The following is a 15,232-nucleotide window of genomic DNA, read 5'->3' on the forward strand; positions in this document are numbered from 1 at the left end:
TTCCTGCATCTCCCAGAAGTCTTTTAGATCCTAGTTTCCAAGCATCCTGAGCAGCCCAACACCAGAGGGGTATGTACCAGGAAGCAGGCTGAGAAGTAGCAGAAAATGCTTGGATGCAAGAAGATAAAAAAGGAGAATAGGCTTTTAGAATCCTAGATACATGCCTATCCTCAGCCTATTTCCACCTCTATCCCCGTCCTTAAATATTACTACTACTAAAAAAATAATCCTCTACCTTTTTGTTTGTTCCTATAAAAATTATTAACACTGGGTGGTAATCAAAAGTAAAAAGCAGGGGCTTAACCTTTTATCTATTCAGTTACTGCTTATAATACAATACTTCAGGTTAGTACCAGTCACGACCTTTATGCATTAAAAGGTATACAAGATACGTACAGTGAGAAGAGCAGCTGTTCCTGACAAGAGCTGAAATGGACATCTTCCTCAGATGGTGTCTCTGTGCTCAGTAGTTGATTAATTTCACAGTAATAAGCATAATTTTTGGTTAGCTGCTCTTCTATTTCTTGCCATCCCAAATAATCATCCATTATTGAATCTGGCAGGCTTTGTTGTCCCTGAGTTACTTTCTGCAGAAGCAGGACCTTTCACAGTAAAGAAAACAATATTTGAAACCAGTAAAAGGGAAACTCACCTGAGACTTTGGCCCTGCTTCTTATATTTGTAATATTAATGATACTGAAATTCAACACAAAATGGATTAAATGAGCAGTCTTTCAAACCTTCTCAATATTTTCTGGAAGCCACATCTACTTAACATGTCTAAAATGTCACATTCACTCAAGAGACTCCATAAGACCACTTGTGCCTTGCCACCAAGCACATTTTAAACAGTTTAAATAATCAGTTACCCATCCACTTATTAATAGCAAACACTAAGTAGTAAGCTGCAACCCCTGCTAATTTATTTCATTTTGTAATACAAGTAAGGCACTGCAAGCCTTAAACGTGAAAAAAAACCCAAACCAAACCAAACAAACAAACAAAACAAAAAAAACCTAAACCAAAACAAAAAAAAACCACCTGAAATACTTACAGATTCCTTTAGCGACTGGACCTGGTTATTTAGCTTGAAGGTCACCTCTGAGCTATTGCCAGGACACATGTATATTTCTAAAATGTCAATGTCATCTGAGCCCTGTGGAAGTCTCAGGGTCTTCTCAAACACTGTGAGCACATCGTTGCATATATAGGAAGCATTGCTCATCAGTATCTAAAATTTAATGAATATACTGTCACTTTAAAAATGAACTCAGGGTGAAGGAACAGACACAATGAAATGTCAAAAGACAAAAATGTACAAAGTTGGACCAAAATTCTGCTGAATAAAAAATACTCTACTTAGCAACTACCTTTTATCCCCCAAAATAAACCTCTGCAGTTTTATGCAAATTAATATACAAACATTAAACAACAACATACCTGTTTTAGCTCCACAAAGAGCTTTCTGATGTCTAGATGAATGAAGCCATCTCTTTGGGCAAAAGGAATCAGTTTTTCCAGGCTACGTAAAGCTTCTGTAAGACATTTGTCCACACAGCCCATAAAGAAAATAGTTAATTTACAGAGTAATTCAGGAACAGTACAGTAGGAAGCATCCTTCTGGGAAAGCAAACTGTGCATGATACGGTTTAAAAATACAGCAGTTACAGAGGCCGAAAGATTCTACTTTGATTTAGATGACATCCCTGCCCAAAGCACTCTATCATTTTTGCACAAAATACGTACACAGTTGCACTCTGCAATTTTGAGGAGCAAAGACTGCTCCCCTCCTGCACCACCACTGAAAAAGTCTCATCAAGACAAGGCAGAAAGAAGACACCAGTCTTCTTACACCAGTAAAAGCATGACCTTATTGCCTCTCACAGTTTATATCAGAGTAGCTCCAATGACTTCAGTGAACTTTCATGATTTTCAGGAAAGAAAAATGAGGTCCCATGTGGGCTTCTAGCTATGAATGCTGAAAATAAACTTGGACTCTTTCCATATGTAACTGTTGATTTTAGCCAGCAACTCTTCTGAAATATGGAAAGGTGGCCTAATTCCTTAAGCTCCAAAGCAAAACTAACCTTTCCCTTCTCAATTAAAATACAACTACAGAAATGTTACCAGGTCATATTAGGAAGTTGCCAAATCCAGCAGCCCTACAGAGGTGAGGCTGCCATAGCTCCATGCCCCCAAGTCCACTCAGCAGCAAGACTGGGCAGGTAGACATACAAGCCACATACATAGAAAATGCACATGGCTGGCCACACAGGTCAACACACGCAGCACTCTCAAACACACAAACAGCACCAATGGTGTTATCCTGTTCACCCTCCTGGTTGGTCAGGATGAAGGTCTGTCAGAGGGAATACATATCTACATATATACACACACACAGTGTGGTTCCCCTCTGGCAGCTGGGCTCAGACACCGAGTCTGCCCAGCAGCTGTCCCTGGATACCAGTCTCCCACCCCAGTTGCTGGCACCTGGGCATACGAGCCCTCAAGGCTTCAGTCCTGCTCCAGCTCCTGGTACACACACAGAGTGGATCCCTGCAATAACTGCTCTTGGCCACTCAGTCCATCTAGCAGCTGGTCCCTCAGCGCCCCCCAGCTGACTCAGAAGTACACAAACAAGTGTCTCAGTCAATCCCAGGACATATTAAATGTCCTGAAACTGTGCCTTTGGAAAGCTATGTTGAAAGAGTACTTGTTTTCTCATGAGATCCGCTCCCTGCTTTGCACTCAGTCCTTGTTCATTTTTAGAGGCTAAAAAACAGATTTTACAGCTAAAGGGTATGTTGGACTATATATTTTTTTGTGTTTATCAACAAGAGAACTGCTCACTAAACTCCCAGAGTAATCAGCTATAAAGGAATTAAAGGCAAGAAGCATGCATGTATCATACCACATAACCCAAGGAAAGTGGACTTCACTGTTACCACTGGTGCTGTAATGTGACCTGCACAACCTTTACTGCTAATAATGATGTACAATACAATACACAAAACTTCTGTCAGAGTTTGTGTTCATTTCCAACAGTAATCTTCAAACATAAGTTTTTTATTTGTAATCTGAAGACATCTGAGCTAGAAATCAAGGACAAAATTGCACAATTTCAGTGGTATCTTGGACAAAATTTGCACTTTTAATATATTGTTTATTCTTTACTGTAAAGTGATATGCAAATATCAAGTAATTTAAGACTATCAACATCTCCAAAAGAACCAAAGTGGTTTTGACATACCTAACTACAACTGAGTAATACAAGCACTCTTCCTATATATATCCACTTTATAGTATTGCAGGTGTCCACTAAAAGGTGTCACAGAAAGACATCTTGTCCCTTTTCCTTTTTTTTTTTTTTTTTCTTTTAAATCCAGATCAGTGTGAACCTTATGATTATATTGCTGATCAACTCCTGGCTATCATGGTGCTGAGTATCACACAATCTGAGTCCTAGCACACCTTATAATAATGTATATAATAAATGTATACCAAACATGAAAGTTATAATTGCTGAACAAACATATTTAGAAGAACTTCATGGGAGCTAGTTCCAGTTCCCCAACTTCTTATAAAATACATCTCTACTTGCCCTGAGTTCTTCAATACTGTCCCCTCTCTTCTGGGAATGGGAAGGGCATATTCCACTTCCTTCACCATCAGCCTAGCTTGATGTCCAAAAGTGTAGCCACAGAGAAAGAAGCACCCTGCCTCTGTGCTTCACGGCCCTCAATCAAATCCTTAAAGAAATCAGAAAATCTATATGTCCAACTCAGTGTTTTGCTTCACTTGCAAACCCAGCAAATTCACCACCCAGAAAATTCAAGCTGCATCTTAATCTAAAACCAAGACTTCTTGTTCACACATACATGATTGATGGTGTTAGAAACCTCTCAGGCAGTGATAATTTTAATTTTTATTAAGGAGGCTCTTTTTCTTCAGTTAGATCTTTAAACAACAGCCACAGCATCATACATCATGTAAGATGCCTAAGGAAATTGTTTATTCCTCATATGAGAAGTGAAAATGGGTATTATGTTGTGTTCTGTTATCATTAAGGAAAACAAAGTTTTAGGAATTCAAAAGCTGCTGTAAATATCTAAGTGTGACACGTATTACAGAGCTCAAATGCCTTCCTAGAGGGAATGTTGTCCATTTCCCATGTTATTCTGTGACAGTCATTTGAGTGCTAGTAACAAGTAACACCATGCAGCTTTACCTTCGGTGAAGTATAAATACTGTGCTATTACATTCCTTATAGCTCCATCTACCAGAAGCAATCTCTCCATAACAGGCCACTGAGGTACATCCTGAAGTACAGACTGCATTCTCTCCAGATGCAGGATTCTGCAATCAAAAGAGGTACAGCATAGAAATACTGTGTACTACAAACAAAAAGGTAAAGTTGCTCAAAAATTATGGGGTTTTTTTGTTGTGTGGTCACTATATCATCTACTTTGTAGTTTCTTAGAGCAGCATAGTAGTTTCTGCTTATAAAAAAAGAGCCAAATTCCAAAATGTACTACTAAATTATTGAACAATTTGACTGCAGTCTCTCTCTTAACTAGATAATGAATTGTATCTTTCAGATTTATCCTCAGATGTTGATTTGTATAGCATGGATCATATCTCCTCCAATGAAGGACAGTTTTTGATATGAACAAGTAGAGCTATAACAAGCAACACCAAATTGAGGCCAACATTATAACTCCCAGAAGCAATGCAAGTCATCCAATGTGCAGTTAGAAGTATCAGTTCCTGTGCTCTGCCTTAGACTTTTCACGACGCTCTGCTTACTTGACAAACAATCTGCAACTTTTAAGTCCTGTGTAGAAACTTCCAGATCTTTTACAACTCTTTTTCTTAAAAAAAAAAAAAAAAAAAAAAAAAAAAAGATAGGGAAACAGAGCTCTTAAACCACTATTTTTCATAAATCACCCAGAACAATTGTCTTGATATTGTTTTAAAATTATGCTGTTATTGAGAATACCTGAAATTAAAGTACGGTCAATCTTTACAAGCTTGTAGTTGAACTTGTCCTGAAATGGGAATTGAAGGCATTTCCAAAGTTTCAACAAAATAGATTTCTACTGGATTAGTGACCAAGTGCTAAAAGAATACTGTACAGGAAGATTTGGACTACTTCAACAAAACAATTCATTCTGAAGAAGTACAGAACTTATAGCTATATCTTCATATAAACTGCTTACATTTGCATTAAGTGATAAGTCAAATGGGGAACTTGAAACTCTAAGAAAAGTTCAAAAACATTAAGAGAAATCTTAGTCTCTGAGTGCCTAGATAACACTGAAAACTACATATATATAAACACATAGAATTACACTGTATTTCTGTTCTCCATAGTAGGCTTCTGTTCCAACATCTCCTGCACAAACTAACATGTGTATGACTCCTCAACAAAAATCCAAAAGATTCCAGATGCACTGGACTTGCTGCACGAGTGGATTGATGCTATAGCATGCATGCATGAGATACATTACTGAATCTCAGCAACTATTGGTGGGAATTAGACTTTGTTTGCAGAAAAATGATAAAGAATTCAGGTCCTTGTTCAAAATGCTTAATTATACACAGCTGCTGATTTCTATGAGTCCTGATCATGTATTCGGGTTCCCTGCTGAACCTGTAAGTAGCTATACTCCAAATCACAAATTTAATTTCTTTCTCAGAATGTGTATGCATCAGCACAATTATGTGACTGTATATGAGGTTTTGAATTACAGAATAAAAAATAAAAACATAAAACAGACAAAAATTAGAAATCAATTAAATGTAATGTGAAAATAAATATTCAGGTTGATCTGAACTTTATAAGACAAGTTGCAGAAAGGTAGGTGTAACTTACAGATCATGAGATGCAGTATGTCCATCTGAAAAATAGGTATCTGATTTCTCATTCCATTGCTGGATCAGGGTATTTATCTCTGAAAAAACTTTCCTGGCTTCCCTGTCATCTAGAAACTGAGACATTAAATCAGCTATGATTCTTTCAGGTTCCAAAAGGAGTTTCTGAGAGAGCCCACTGCTGCTGAACCATTGCTCAAATACCTAGCAGATTGAATGCAAAATAGAACACACTTTGTTATAGAATCAGAGCTTTCTTATTTAGACAATACACAGAATTTGCATATCTTAAAAAAAAAAAAAATAGCAATGATAGTAAAATTTCTCCCTACAAATGTGTCTACACTCTGAAATGACTGGTCTCACAACGGTTGATTTTCAATACAGTTTGGACTGACCTGCAAGTTGGCAATATAATGTGCCACAGAGAACTAACATCCTATGTTGTGCTATCCTTGCCCAAAGACCCAGGAATGACAAAAAGGTGGCCCGAGACTGAAACCAACCAAAAACAGACCTCCACAGTTAATTACTCAGACATGCTTTCCCTTACAGGGCTTCTGCCTACACTACCAACATGATGGAAGACAGCAGCCTCAACGTTTTTGTGGTCCCATTACACAAAAACGTGGAGAAGGAGCCTGTATGCTCCCATTGTGTAGCCTAGAATAAGGCATACCAAGGTCTGGCCAAACCTACTGACTGCTCTGCTCTTCTCCACCATTACGTTTTTTTAATGCCAAGTGGTTATAACAGATTTTTACTATAAGAGATGTCCTGTTCACCAAGGGAATTCCCAGTGGCCAGCAGCTTAAAATTCTTCAAGTTGTCACCATAAGGATGTCAGCTTTTGTGAAGAGTTTAAAACAAAGGCTGAAATTATTACTGGATTTTCCTACACCTACAATAGGAATTAGTGCATTAGTTTTGGCAATCACATTAAATTATTACTTCAAGTCATCATACACCAGTGAAACCTTTATCAAGAGTAAAATCAAAGGTTACATTATTGAGGAAATACACAGTAAACTTTACATGCTTTCTTTAGATGGTATTGCAAACATCTCCAGAGCAGCTTGATACACAGCTGATATTTTTTTATGGAAAAAACCCCATGTATCATGGGAAAAAAACCACTAGCATTAAGGCAGCTAGGTAAGTGTTTTCCTTAGGAAACATCGGAATGGTTTGTCCTTTTCTCCATGCAACTACACATAGGTCATCATAGAGACCACATGAATTAAAAATTTAAAATAAATTAATTGTATACTATATCAGTGGAGGCCTGTAGTCTGCTTTCAATTTTGCTCAAAATTCAGGCTCACTTGGGACAGTAAATGGGTCTTCCTTCTGTCAGGCCTCTGCAGTGCAGTACATTTCACTATATTCCTTATTAGATTTCAAACCTGTATTTGAGTTAATGAGAAAATCTGATTAAGTGGACACATGGTGATAGATTATGCTTCCACTGTAATGTTTCTTTATAAAGATTACTTTGTCTTATTAGCAAGATGAAAAAAGTTCACAACAATAACATTTAATAGATAACTCAGATCTTTTAACTGAGTTACTGTTGACAGCCTACATGCAAAAATTAGGAATTTAATCTATTAACTTATTAAAGTGTACCTGTGCATAGAGCCTGAGCTTGCTGACAGCATGAACAAGATACAGTTTGGCCTCATGCCGTGCAGAAATACAGGCCTCTTTATTATTCTCTTTGTTTGCTTCATCTTCTGACATGCTGGACAGAGCAGAGCACACAAACTGCTCCAGTGTGTCTCCTGTGGGAATCTGGCAGGGACATAAGAAATGGATGAGTATCTCAAGAGAGCTGCTGAGTGTTATCCCTGCTATCAATTTACTTATCTGGTGAAAAAAGAATATCACATAGCCTCCTTCAGTGAGAACAAAACCCATTTAATCCAGCCTCATATGCTGGGGCATGTACTTCAAAGTACTTCGCATACAGAGTGATGTATAAAATACCAGTGGCCCCACTAGGGTACTCATACAGCAGGCAGAATGATGAGACTTGTTTATACAAGGAATTTTCACCATCTATCTACACCAGTGTTGCTACTTCTACAGTCATTTGCAGGCTGATGCTGAACTAACTTGACAATGTTACAGCACGCCTACAAAAGAATTTTGCACTAGAATAACTATATCGAAGCAACTTCACAACTGTAAAAATTACTGATGTAAAAAGCATTCAATACAATGGTACATCTCAACCAATGATTACATGCCACAGACTAGTTTTAAATTGAAGTTGGCAGGTTTCAGCAGTGTGGACAAGAGGCCAGAATTTTTTCCTCATAGTCTGACTTCTAAATTCTGTGTTCAAAGCTTTATTATTCCCAATCATATAAATATTATTAAAGCATACAAAATAATTTAATGCATTTTAATTTTCCCTATTAATGTCTTTTTGAGATACTTTGCATTCTAACTCCTTTCAACTGTGACTAGAAAATTTATTAAAACTTTGCAGATGTTTTGTCACCAAACAAGCTGGTGCATTAGATAGAGAACTGAAGTGCTCAGAACAGACACTGTCCAGGCATCCATATTTCCTCTCATACTTTTTGAGGGTCTTCAATGCCCTAACTCAAGCACACAATATCAAGATATTCATTTAAATAGCTAGCGAGTGAGTTGTCTGGAATTAGACAGCCAACCGTAGCTACCAGGCTGCAGCTGAATACAATTCAGTTGATCAAAACAGTCATCACTGATATTTCATTAAAAGGCCATTGAAAAGTCAAAGGATTTTTATAATTTATCCTTTTGTGTAGATCAGCTCTTTTTATAATGCAGTCTTCTGGAGTACAACTCTAGACTGTACCTGGCAAAGAACAAACAGATTTCAGATAAATACGAATATGTTCTATTCAAAAACTGTGGACTTTGGTAGAAATTTAAAAGATGTTTCAAGCTTTCTGCCATTCAAATCAGATCATCACAGCAGACCACTTTGATCTAGAGCATAGGTTAGAAAGTCCTCTCTGAGAAAAGAGATTTTCCTCAATATTTGACACTTCACCAGTATATTTGAATAGTTCCACTGAGACAAATCAGTCAAGTATATTCATATCAAGACTGCACAACTGAGAAGAAAGGAATCCTGACATGCCTTAATTTACACACAGAAGAGACAGGTATTCTTTGTCCAGCAAACCAGATGAAAAATGATAGCTGTCAAATTAATCCAAGCAGCTTCAAATTTAGGATTTAGTTTAAAAGTCTTAGTGGAGCAAATCCCAGAATTCTCTACAGGACTGGATAATAAACTCAGGACTTTGTCATACTCACTGGTGACTTCAGAGAAGCATAAATTCATTAATGCACACAACTAGATCTATCAGCATCTTCATGTGCAGAAATTTCAGCTGGAGCTAAACACATTTATTTTGATGGGAATGAAGCCAGGATATTTAGCAGTCTTGTAGCTGTTTCACAAATCTAAGATATGACTATACCTTCTGTAAGGCATGAAAAATCCCTTCAGGGTACAAATAAAAACAAAGAGGAAAGAGAGGAACACTGAAATTTTTAAGTGATTTACCTTTGTCAATTGTGCTGTATAACTTAGCAGCTTCTCAACATGAAGATGGTCAAACTCAAACCTGGATTCAAGTTCTGCTCTCACAGCATGTGGATTCCACAAAACATCCCCGAGAGAAAGATTATACTGAAGACCTGAAGAAAAGGAAACCTTCTGTTTATATCATTCCTGCTTTTTATTCATGTTGTTTCTTGATTATTTATTTTTGCAACATGATTTTTGGGGGGGGGGGGGGGGAAGTGTGTGTACCTGACCACCAATGTCACTAGGATAAATCCATGACCACATTAGTAGTATGGCAAGGTCCATTAATGTGATGGCTTTGTGACAGTTGATATGAAAATGGTGAGATGCCCCTGTGTAGTGATTGCCAGCAGACCCACCCAGCAGTGTGCCATTCTCAACTGTGCATCTAATTCTGCACATAGTCATGGAAATGTGTGTGTATGGGCTGGATATGAATCACTGCTGAGAGGGAGAGCACCAGGAGAGTACCAGAAGTCCCAGGGAATTCAAGTTCACCGTCTGTACAAGGGCTCCAGCGTATCACCTTTGTACCACTTCAGTCTTCGCTTTGAGAGGTGAAGCAGGATTTAGACTACATATAATTCTTAGCCTGACCTTCCATGTAGAGCAGACAGCAGCTGCACCTACAATCTAATTGTGTGTCATGAGACAGTTTGCCAGTGAAACTGGTTCCTGACGTTTTCTTGAGGAGTTGTCCTGGGGCCAGCCTACTTTCTCCAATTAAACTCATCTCCCATACTCCAGCAGCAGATGGGAAAATGTAGCCCTTCAGCTGAGAGCAGAATTTATGATAACAGAAGAATGAAGCTTAAAATAAAACAGCCATAACGCTTAACATGCATGTCCAAAACAAGAGGCCATCCTTCTGTCAAATGGAAGAAATTGTCCTTTGTAGTGATTTGGGCACTCTCCAAAATTCATTACCAAAAGATCATTCTAAACATGATATATTAGACAAACCTGCTTTGTTTATCAAATAGTTGCCAGAGTTCGATGAAATTTAGTTATTAGTATTTAAAAAAGAGATCAATAAAGAAATGGGTTAGCACTACAACAACATAGTTCAATTCTTAGACCTTTTACATTAGGAATTTAGCAGAAGCTCAGACAGTTACTGCTATTACATATTCCCATGCTTACGAGGTACTCCAAAGAAAATCTGAAGCAAATTCCTTACCTTCTAAGCTCCTATCCTGTATTGATGCAGCAGTTAAATTCAGTGTTTTTTTCACCACTTCATAGAAACTTTGGCCCAACGGCATCATAGCTAAATCCTTCAATGATGCTAAGGTACTGAAAGTGAAAAATAAAACAAAAGTCAAGATACATATCAAAATACACCCAAAAAACCTGAAAGGGATTGGTAGAAAAATGTGATGTTCAAGCAATTGAGTATTAAAATACCCTTTTTATAATTGAAAAACAGATGTTTTGTCAAATTAGATTTTTCATGAAAAACACACGTTAAGATTTTACAGTTAGAGTTTCACTCAAATTTTATTAAGGACATGTCTGCTAAGAGGACCAATTTAAAAAAAAAAAAAAAAAAAGAGAGAGAGAGAAAGGGTTAAAAGTGAGAGCAAAAATGAGAGGAAAACCACCACAGGTGTTCATCCCAGCTATCCCCACAACAATGTGGGATGGACACAGAATACTTATATTTTACTCTCACTCAATCTGCTGAGAAAAAAAAAACAACCTTTAAAGCAACAGAACACTTATTCTCACAACAAATTAAACAAAGCACATTACAGAACTCATTGATAAAAATATATCTACTGAAGTACTTCCAAGTCCCAGTCTCAGTCACCTTAGCTTGTGAAACAAACTTCTTTGTTAAAGTAGCTGTAATTCATCACAAAGCCTGTCACGTTTACCAGTTACTTCCTATAGAGTGTTCCTTTGTTATTTTGCAAATAAGAATCCAGTTTTGTTAGAGTGGATCAGCACTTTCCAACAGATATCAGAGGAAGAAAAAAAACACGAAAAAAACAACACTATTTAACTTTGCCAAGTAGGTGTGAAAAGTCTCTGTTAAGTACCTCTGAGAGACACAGAAAACATGGTACAGCCCAGGAAGTGGGAGAAGTAAATTTAGGAACCTTTCTGCTGACTAAATTCTGCCTGAGATAGGACATCTAGAAATGTATGTTAGTAATATGAAGCTAGTCAAGAAGTAAGCATTGGTTTTTTGTGGTTTGCTTTTCAAATTGCATTAACTACAGCAAATTTGATCACTGAAGGGCATCAAAGTCCTAATAAAAAGCAAAACCCAGATGTAAACATCTGAGTCTCCTCTTGTTAATCACTTGTGGGTTGACCCCAGCTGGCAGCCAAGTGCCTAAGAGCTGCTTATTTGCTCCCTTCTCCCATGGGACAGGAAGAAAAGAAAACTAAGGCAAGACAGCTCATGGATCACGACAGTTTAATAGGTGAAGCAAAAGTTGTGCATGCAAGCAAAGCCAAACATGGAATTTATTCACTACTTCCATCAACAGGCAAATGCCCAGGCACTTCCTGGAAAGCAGGGCCTCAGCATGCGCAACAGTTACATTGGAAGACAAACACCATAACCATGAACACCTGCCACTTTTGTCCCCTTCTCACTCTGTCTGTGCTATAGGGTCAGGGTAGAGAAATCGGTGTTGAGATTATATTAACAGATTAATAACTTGACCCAGCACAGCAGCCAGTGGTTACTGTTACCTTTGCTTACTGCTGCTGAAGAACACTCAGACTGAGAATTTCCAAACCTTTCAGAAAAGGCTTCTGCTTTTGGGATATATGCACTACAAGCACAACTAATCCCACTTTGTATGTTAATAGTTCAGAGAACAAGCTGGAATAAGGTTACAAATGACTTAAGCATAAGGGCACGGGAAAGATCAAGGCCCAACACAGTTGCAATCTACATATTGTAATCAAGAGAGACATTTCCCAGTTTCAAAAAAAATATGCCATCATACCCTCATAACTTTTTTATTAGGAAAAAAACAGTGGGATACTAAAGGTGACAGAATCAGCACAGTAACTTACCATTCAAAGTCCCTGGGCCCCTGCCTCCCCATGGGGTAAGGGTGGTGAAGTTCACCAGTTTGGTGGCCTCCTCTAGCCTTAAGTATGTTAATTGGCTACAATGACAATTACCTATCAACCTATTACAACCAACTACCTACTCCGGCAAATACGTGTCTGACTTTTTCCTAATAACTCCCTTATTTTACTGAAAATTCCTGTAGATACTTGTCTTAGCTGTCCTTTTGATACTATGACTTCCTCTGAATCCAACTGTCCTTTACCCAGGGCAGAAAACTCACATTCAGAATACAGTCTCTGTGGGTTTTTTCTTACTGCTTCACTTCTTGCAAGAGAACAGCCAAAGCTATTTTGATAGCAAGAGGCTTGAGAAACAAAATGAAGTAAATTTCCTGATATTGACCAAGTGCTACATATATATTAAGGTGATTAGAATCCAAACTATTATTTTCTTATATTCATATGTAAATATTCTGTCTTTCAAAGACTTGCAAGGCACATTACAGTTTTCAAAGCTGTATTATGTGATGGGCTAAATTCAGCCATTGCTAACATGAAGCTATTTTTTGGAGACCCCTAGGGAATCTGCTGAGTTTGACAGAGATGAAACATACAGTTATGAGGAATCAGAATGGGTGAAAACTCCTACCACACCTCTATAAAAGCAGAATCCAGTAAGCAGAAGAAAATTTCAGCTTCTTTACACCAATAAGGATGCATGCTTTGTTAAATAGCCAGTGAGAAGAACAAGAATCACAGGTAAAATATTAAAACAAAGCACTTTAAAGAACGTAAAAGTACTTACTTTTCAATAACTTTTAGGAACTGTGCTATGGCAGCTAACTCATCTTCTGTATAAAAGGTGTTCAATTCAAGGCGAGGGAGTGAATGTAGAAGGTTCCAGAAATATGGTTGCTTGTACAGGTTTTCTGCTCTAGAAATCATTTCCTCTGCTTTATTCAAATCCATCTTTATGTGAAGAAAACACACTTCCATTAACAGCAAAAAAATAGCAGGTGCGTGTTATTTCCCCTACCCCTGCCCTCTTGAATTTTAAACCATTTAAAATATTTTTTTCAAGTGGAAACATACCTCTAGCTTTAGTAGTTCACCAGATCATTTTGATGGTACTTTGAACTTATGGCAGCTTTGTTTCAGATGTCTTTCTCTGCTCCAATGGAAAATGGAGCTGGGAGAAAAGCTAGACAATCTCTTTCTGCTCAGAAGTGTAACTCTTTTCCCAAAGAGAAGGATTATCTTTGAGATCTCAAACACAAGGAACTCTTTAGCCCTACAATGAATTTCTAAGTTTAGGGTATAAAGACCAAGGTGCTGCCAGAGACATGCCATCCTTGCCTCACAGCTCCTTGGTGGATATGGAGCAGGTATCAAATAATAATTGATAAGCATAACTCTTTAAAGATGAACTGACTGTTGTAAAACCACTTCTTTTATAGGACTACATTTTCAGATGCCTATGCAAAACACAGGATCTCTCATACTTTTTTATTACACAGTCCTTGTTTCTCTAAATTAATGTTTCACTAAGGTTCTTTTAGATAATGGTAACATGAGTATGGTATATACAAAAAGAAGCTTGTGTATGCAAGCTCTGTTACTAATAATTATAGGCTACTTTCAACTAAATATTTTTGATGTTGATAAATACATTCCTTCTATTTTATATTCCATTCCTGAAATGAAATTTCATATTGATACAGCTCCTTTCAATCTAGTATTTCATGAGCAATTTAAAAATGTTACTGTAAAAATGCCATCTAATCTCAAATTATAAATTGGAAATCCAGATTTCCTGAAGTAGCACTTACAATCAATCAAATATGGAGAAAATTAATTTTAAAATATTTTTAAAGTGAAACCAGTGATCTGTGAAAGGTACAAAATTGTCAGTAATGGAGATCCACTACTGTGCCCATTCAGCCTTCCTCTTTCTGTTGAGATTGCAAGGGTGAAAGACTAATGCATTAGGGACAGCACAAAGACCAAACTCATTTCACATAAACTGTCAAAGAGATTCTGGAAGGAATTATGGTAAATCTTGCAAATCTCTCTTCCTTCAGCCCCACTTGAGTCTACTTGCCATGTTTACTGGATCACAAATCTGAATTTAAAGTAGTCTCATCCAAGAAAGAACCTCATCTTTTTAAACTCACTTGCAGTCCTCTTTAAGTTTTGGGTTGGGTTTTTTGTTTGTTAGTCTTTAATAAGAAGTACACATTAGTGTAAGAGTTCCTTGCAAGACGTTTTCTAACATGATTTTATACAGCTACACAAGGTCTGGCAGATGCACTTTTAAATTGCTCCTAATGAGCAACTAGCCTTAAGGTAGCTGTGGTCTTTAGCTACTAACAACCTAGACTGATTTAAATCAGTAATCTAGAAATCCCTGAATTTCTACCAAATTTACAAGACATCATTTTTTCCATCAACAACATACCAATATTTTTAAAAGATAGTTTACTAAAACTTGACAGGATACAAATTTCTAACCATTAGAATAAAGATGCCTCAAAATCCAGAACTGTAATTTAGAAACAGACTGCAAAAATACTTACAGTAAGAAAAGTAGTGATGTTATGGAGCCCTGTAAAATCAAATATTTTTCTTTAGAGAGAAGCATTATTAACTTCAGAAAAATCAATTTTTAAGCAACAGTAAACAGTGCACATAGTCCATTTCTACAGGAGTAAAGGCATGTGAAAC

General features: G+C 37.3%; 1 protein-coding gene across 1 annotated transcript; it reads right to left on the reverse strand.

Moving 5' to 3' along the window:
• Positions 1–702: 702 nt before the first annotated feature.
• On the reverse strand, positions 703–13,477 carry ABCA13 (ATP binding cassette subfamily A member 13). The gene is made up of 8 exons (XM_074832974.1): positions 13,314–13,477; positions 10,650–10,765; positions 9,446–9,579; positions 7,504–7,668; positions 5,876–6,078; positions 4,229–4,356; positions 1,441–1,535; positions 703–1,231 (listed from the first exon to the last, which is right to left on the reverse strand). The coding sequence occupies exons 1-8, from the start codon at positions 13,475–13,477 to the stop codon at positions 923–925; spliced, it is 1,314 nt and encodes a 437-aa protein (XP_074689075.1). The 3' UTR covers positions 703–922.
• Between the last annotated feature and the right edge of the window lie 1,755 nt (positions 13,478–15,232).

This window comes from Strix aluco, chromosome 1 (genome assembly GCF_031877795.1).
Source record: "Strix aluco isolate bStrAlu1 chromosome 1, bStrAlu1.hap1, whole genome shotgun sequence".
NCBI lineage: Eukaryota > Metazoa > Chordata > Aves > Strigiformes > Strigidae > Strix > Strix aluco.

Excerpts from the sequence above, each read along its gene's own strand:
- ABCA13 (XM_074832974.1), bottom strand. The coding sequence starts at position 13,477 with ATGGATTTGAATAAAGCAGAGGAAATGATTTCTAGAGCAGAAAACCTG. Across the intron at positions 9,580-10,649 it reads ACAGGATAGGAGCTTAGAAG|GTCTTCAGTATAATCTTTCT; the intron begins GTAAGGAATTTG and ends CCTTTTCTTCAG. Across the intron at positions 1,536-4,228 it reads GTATTTATACTTCACCGAAG|AAGCTTTACGTAGCCTGGAA; the intron begins GTAAAGCTGCAT and ends AATGTCTTACAG.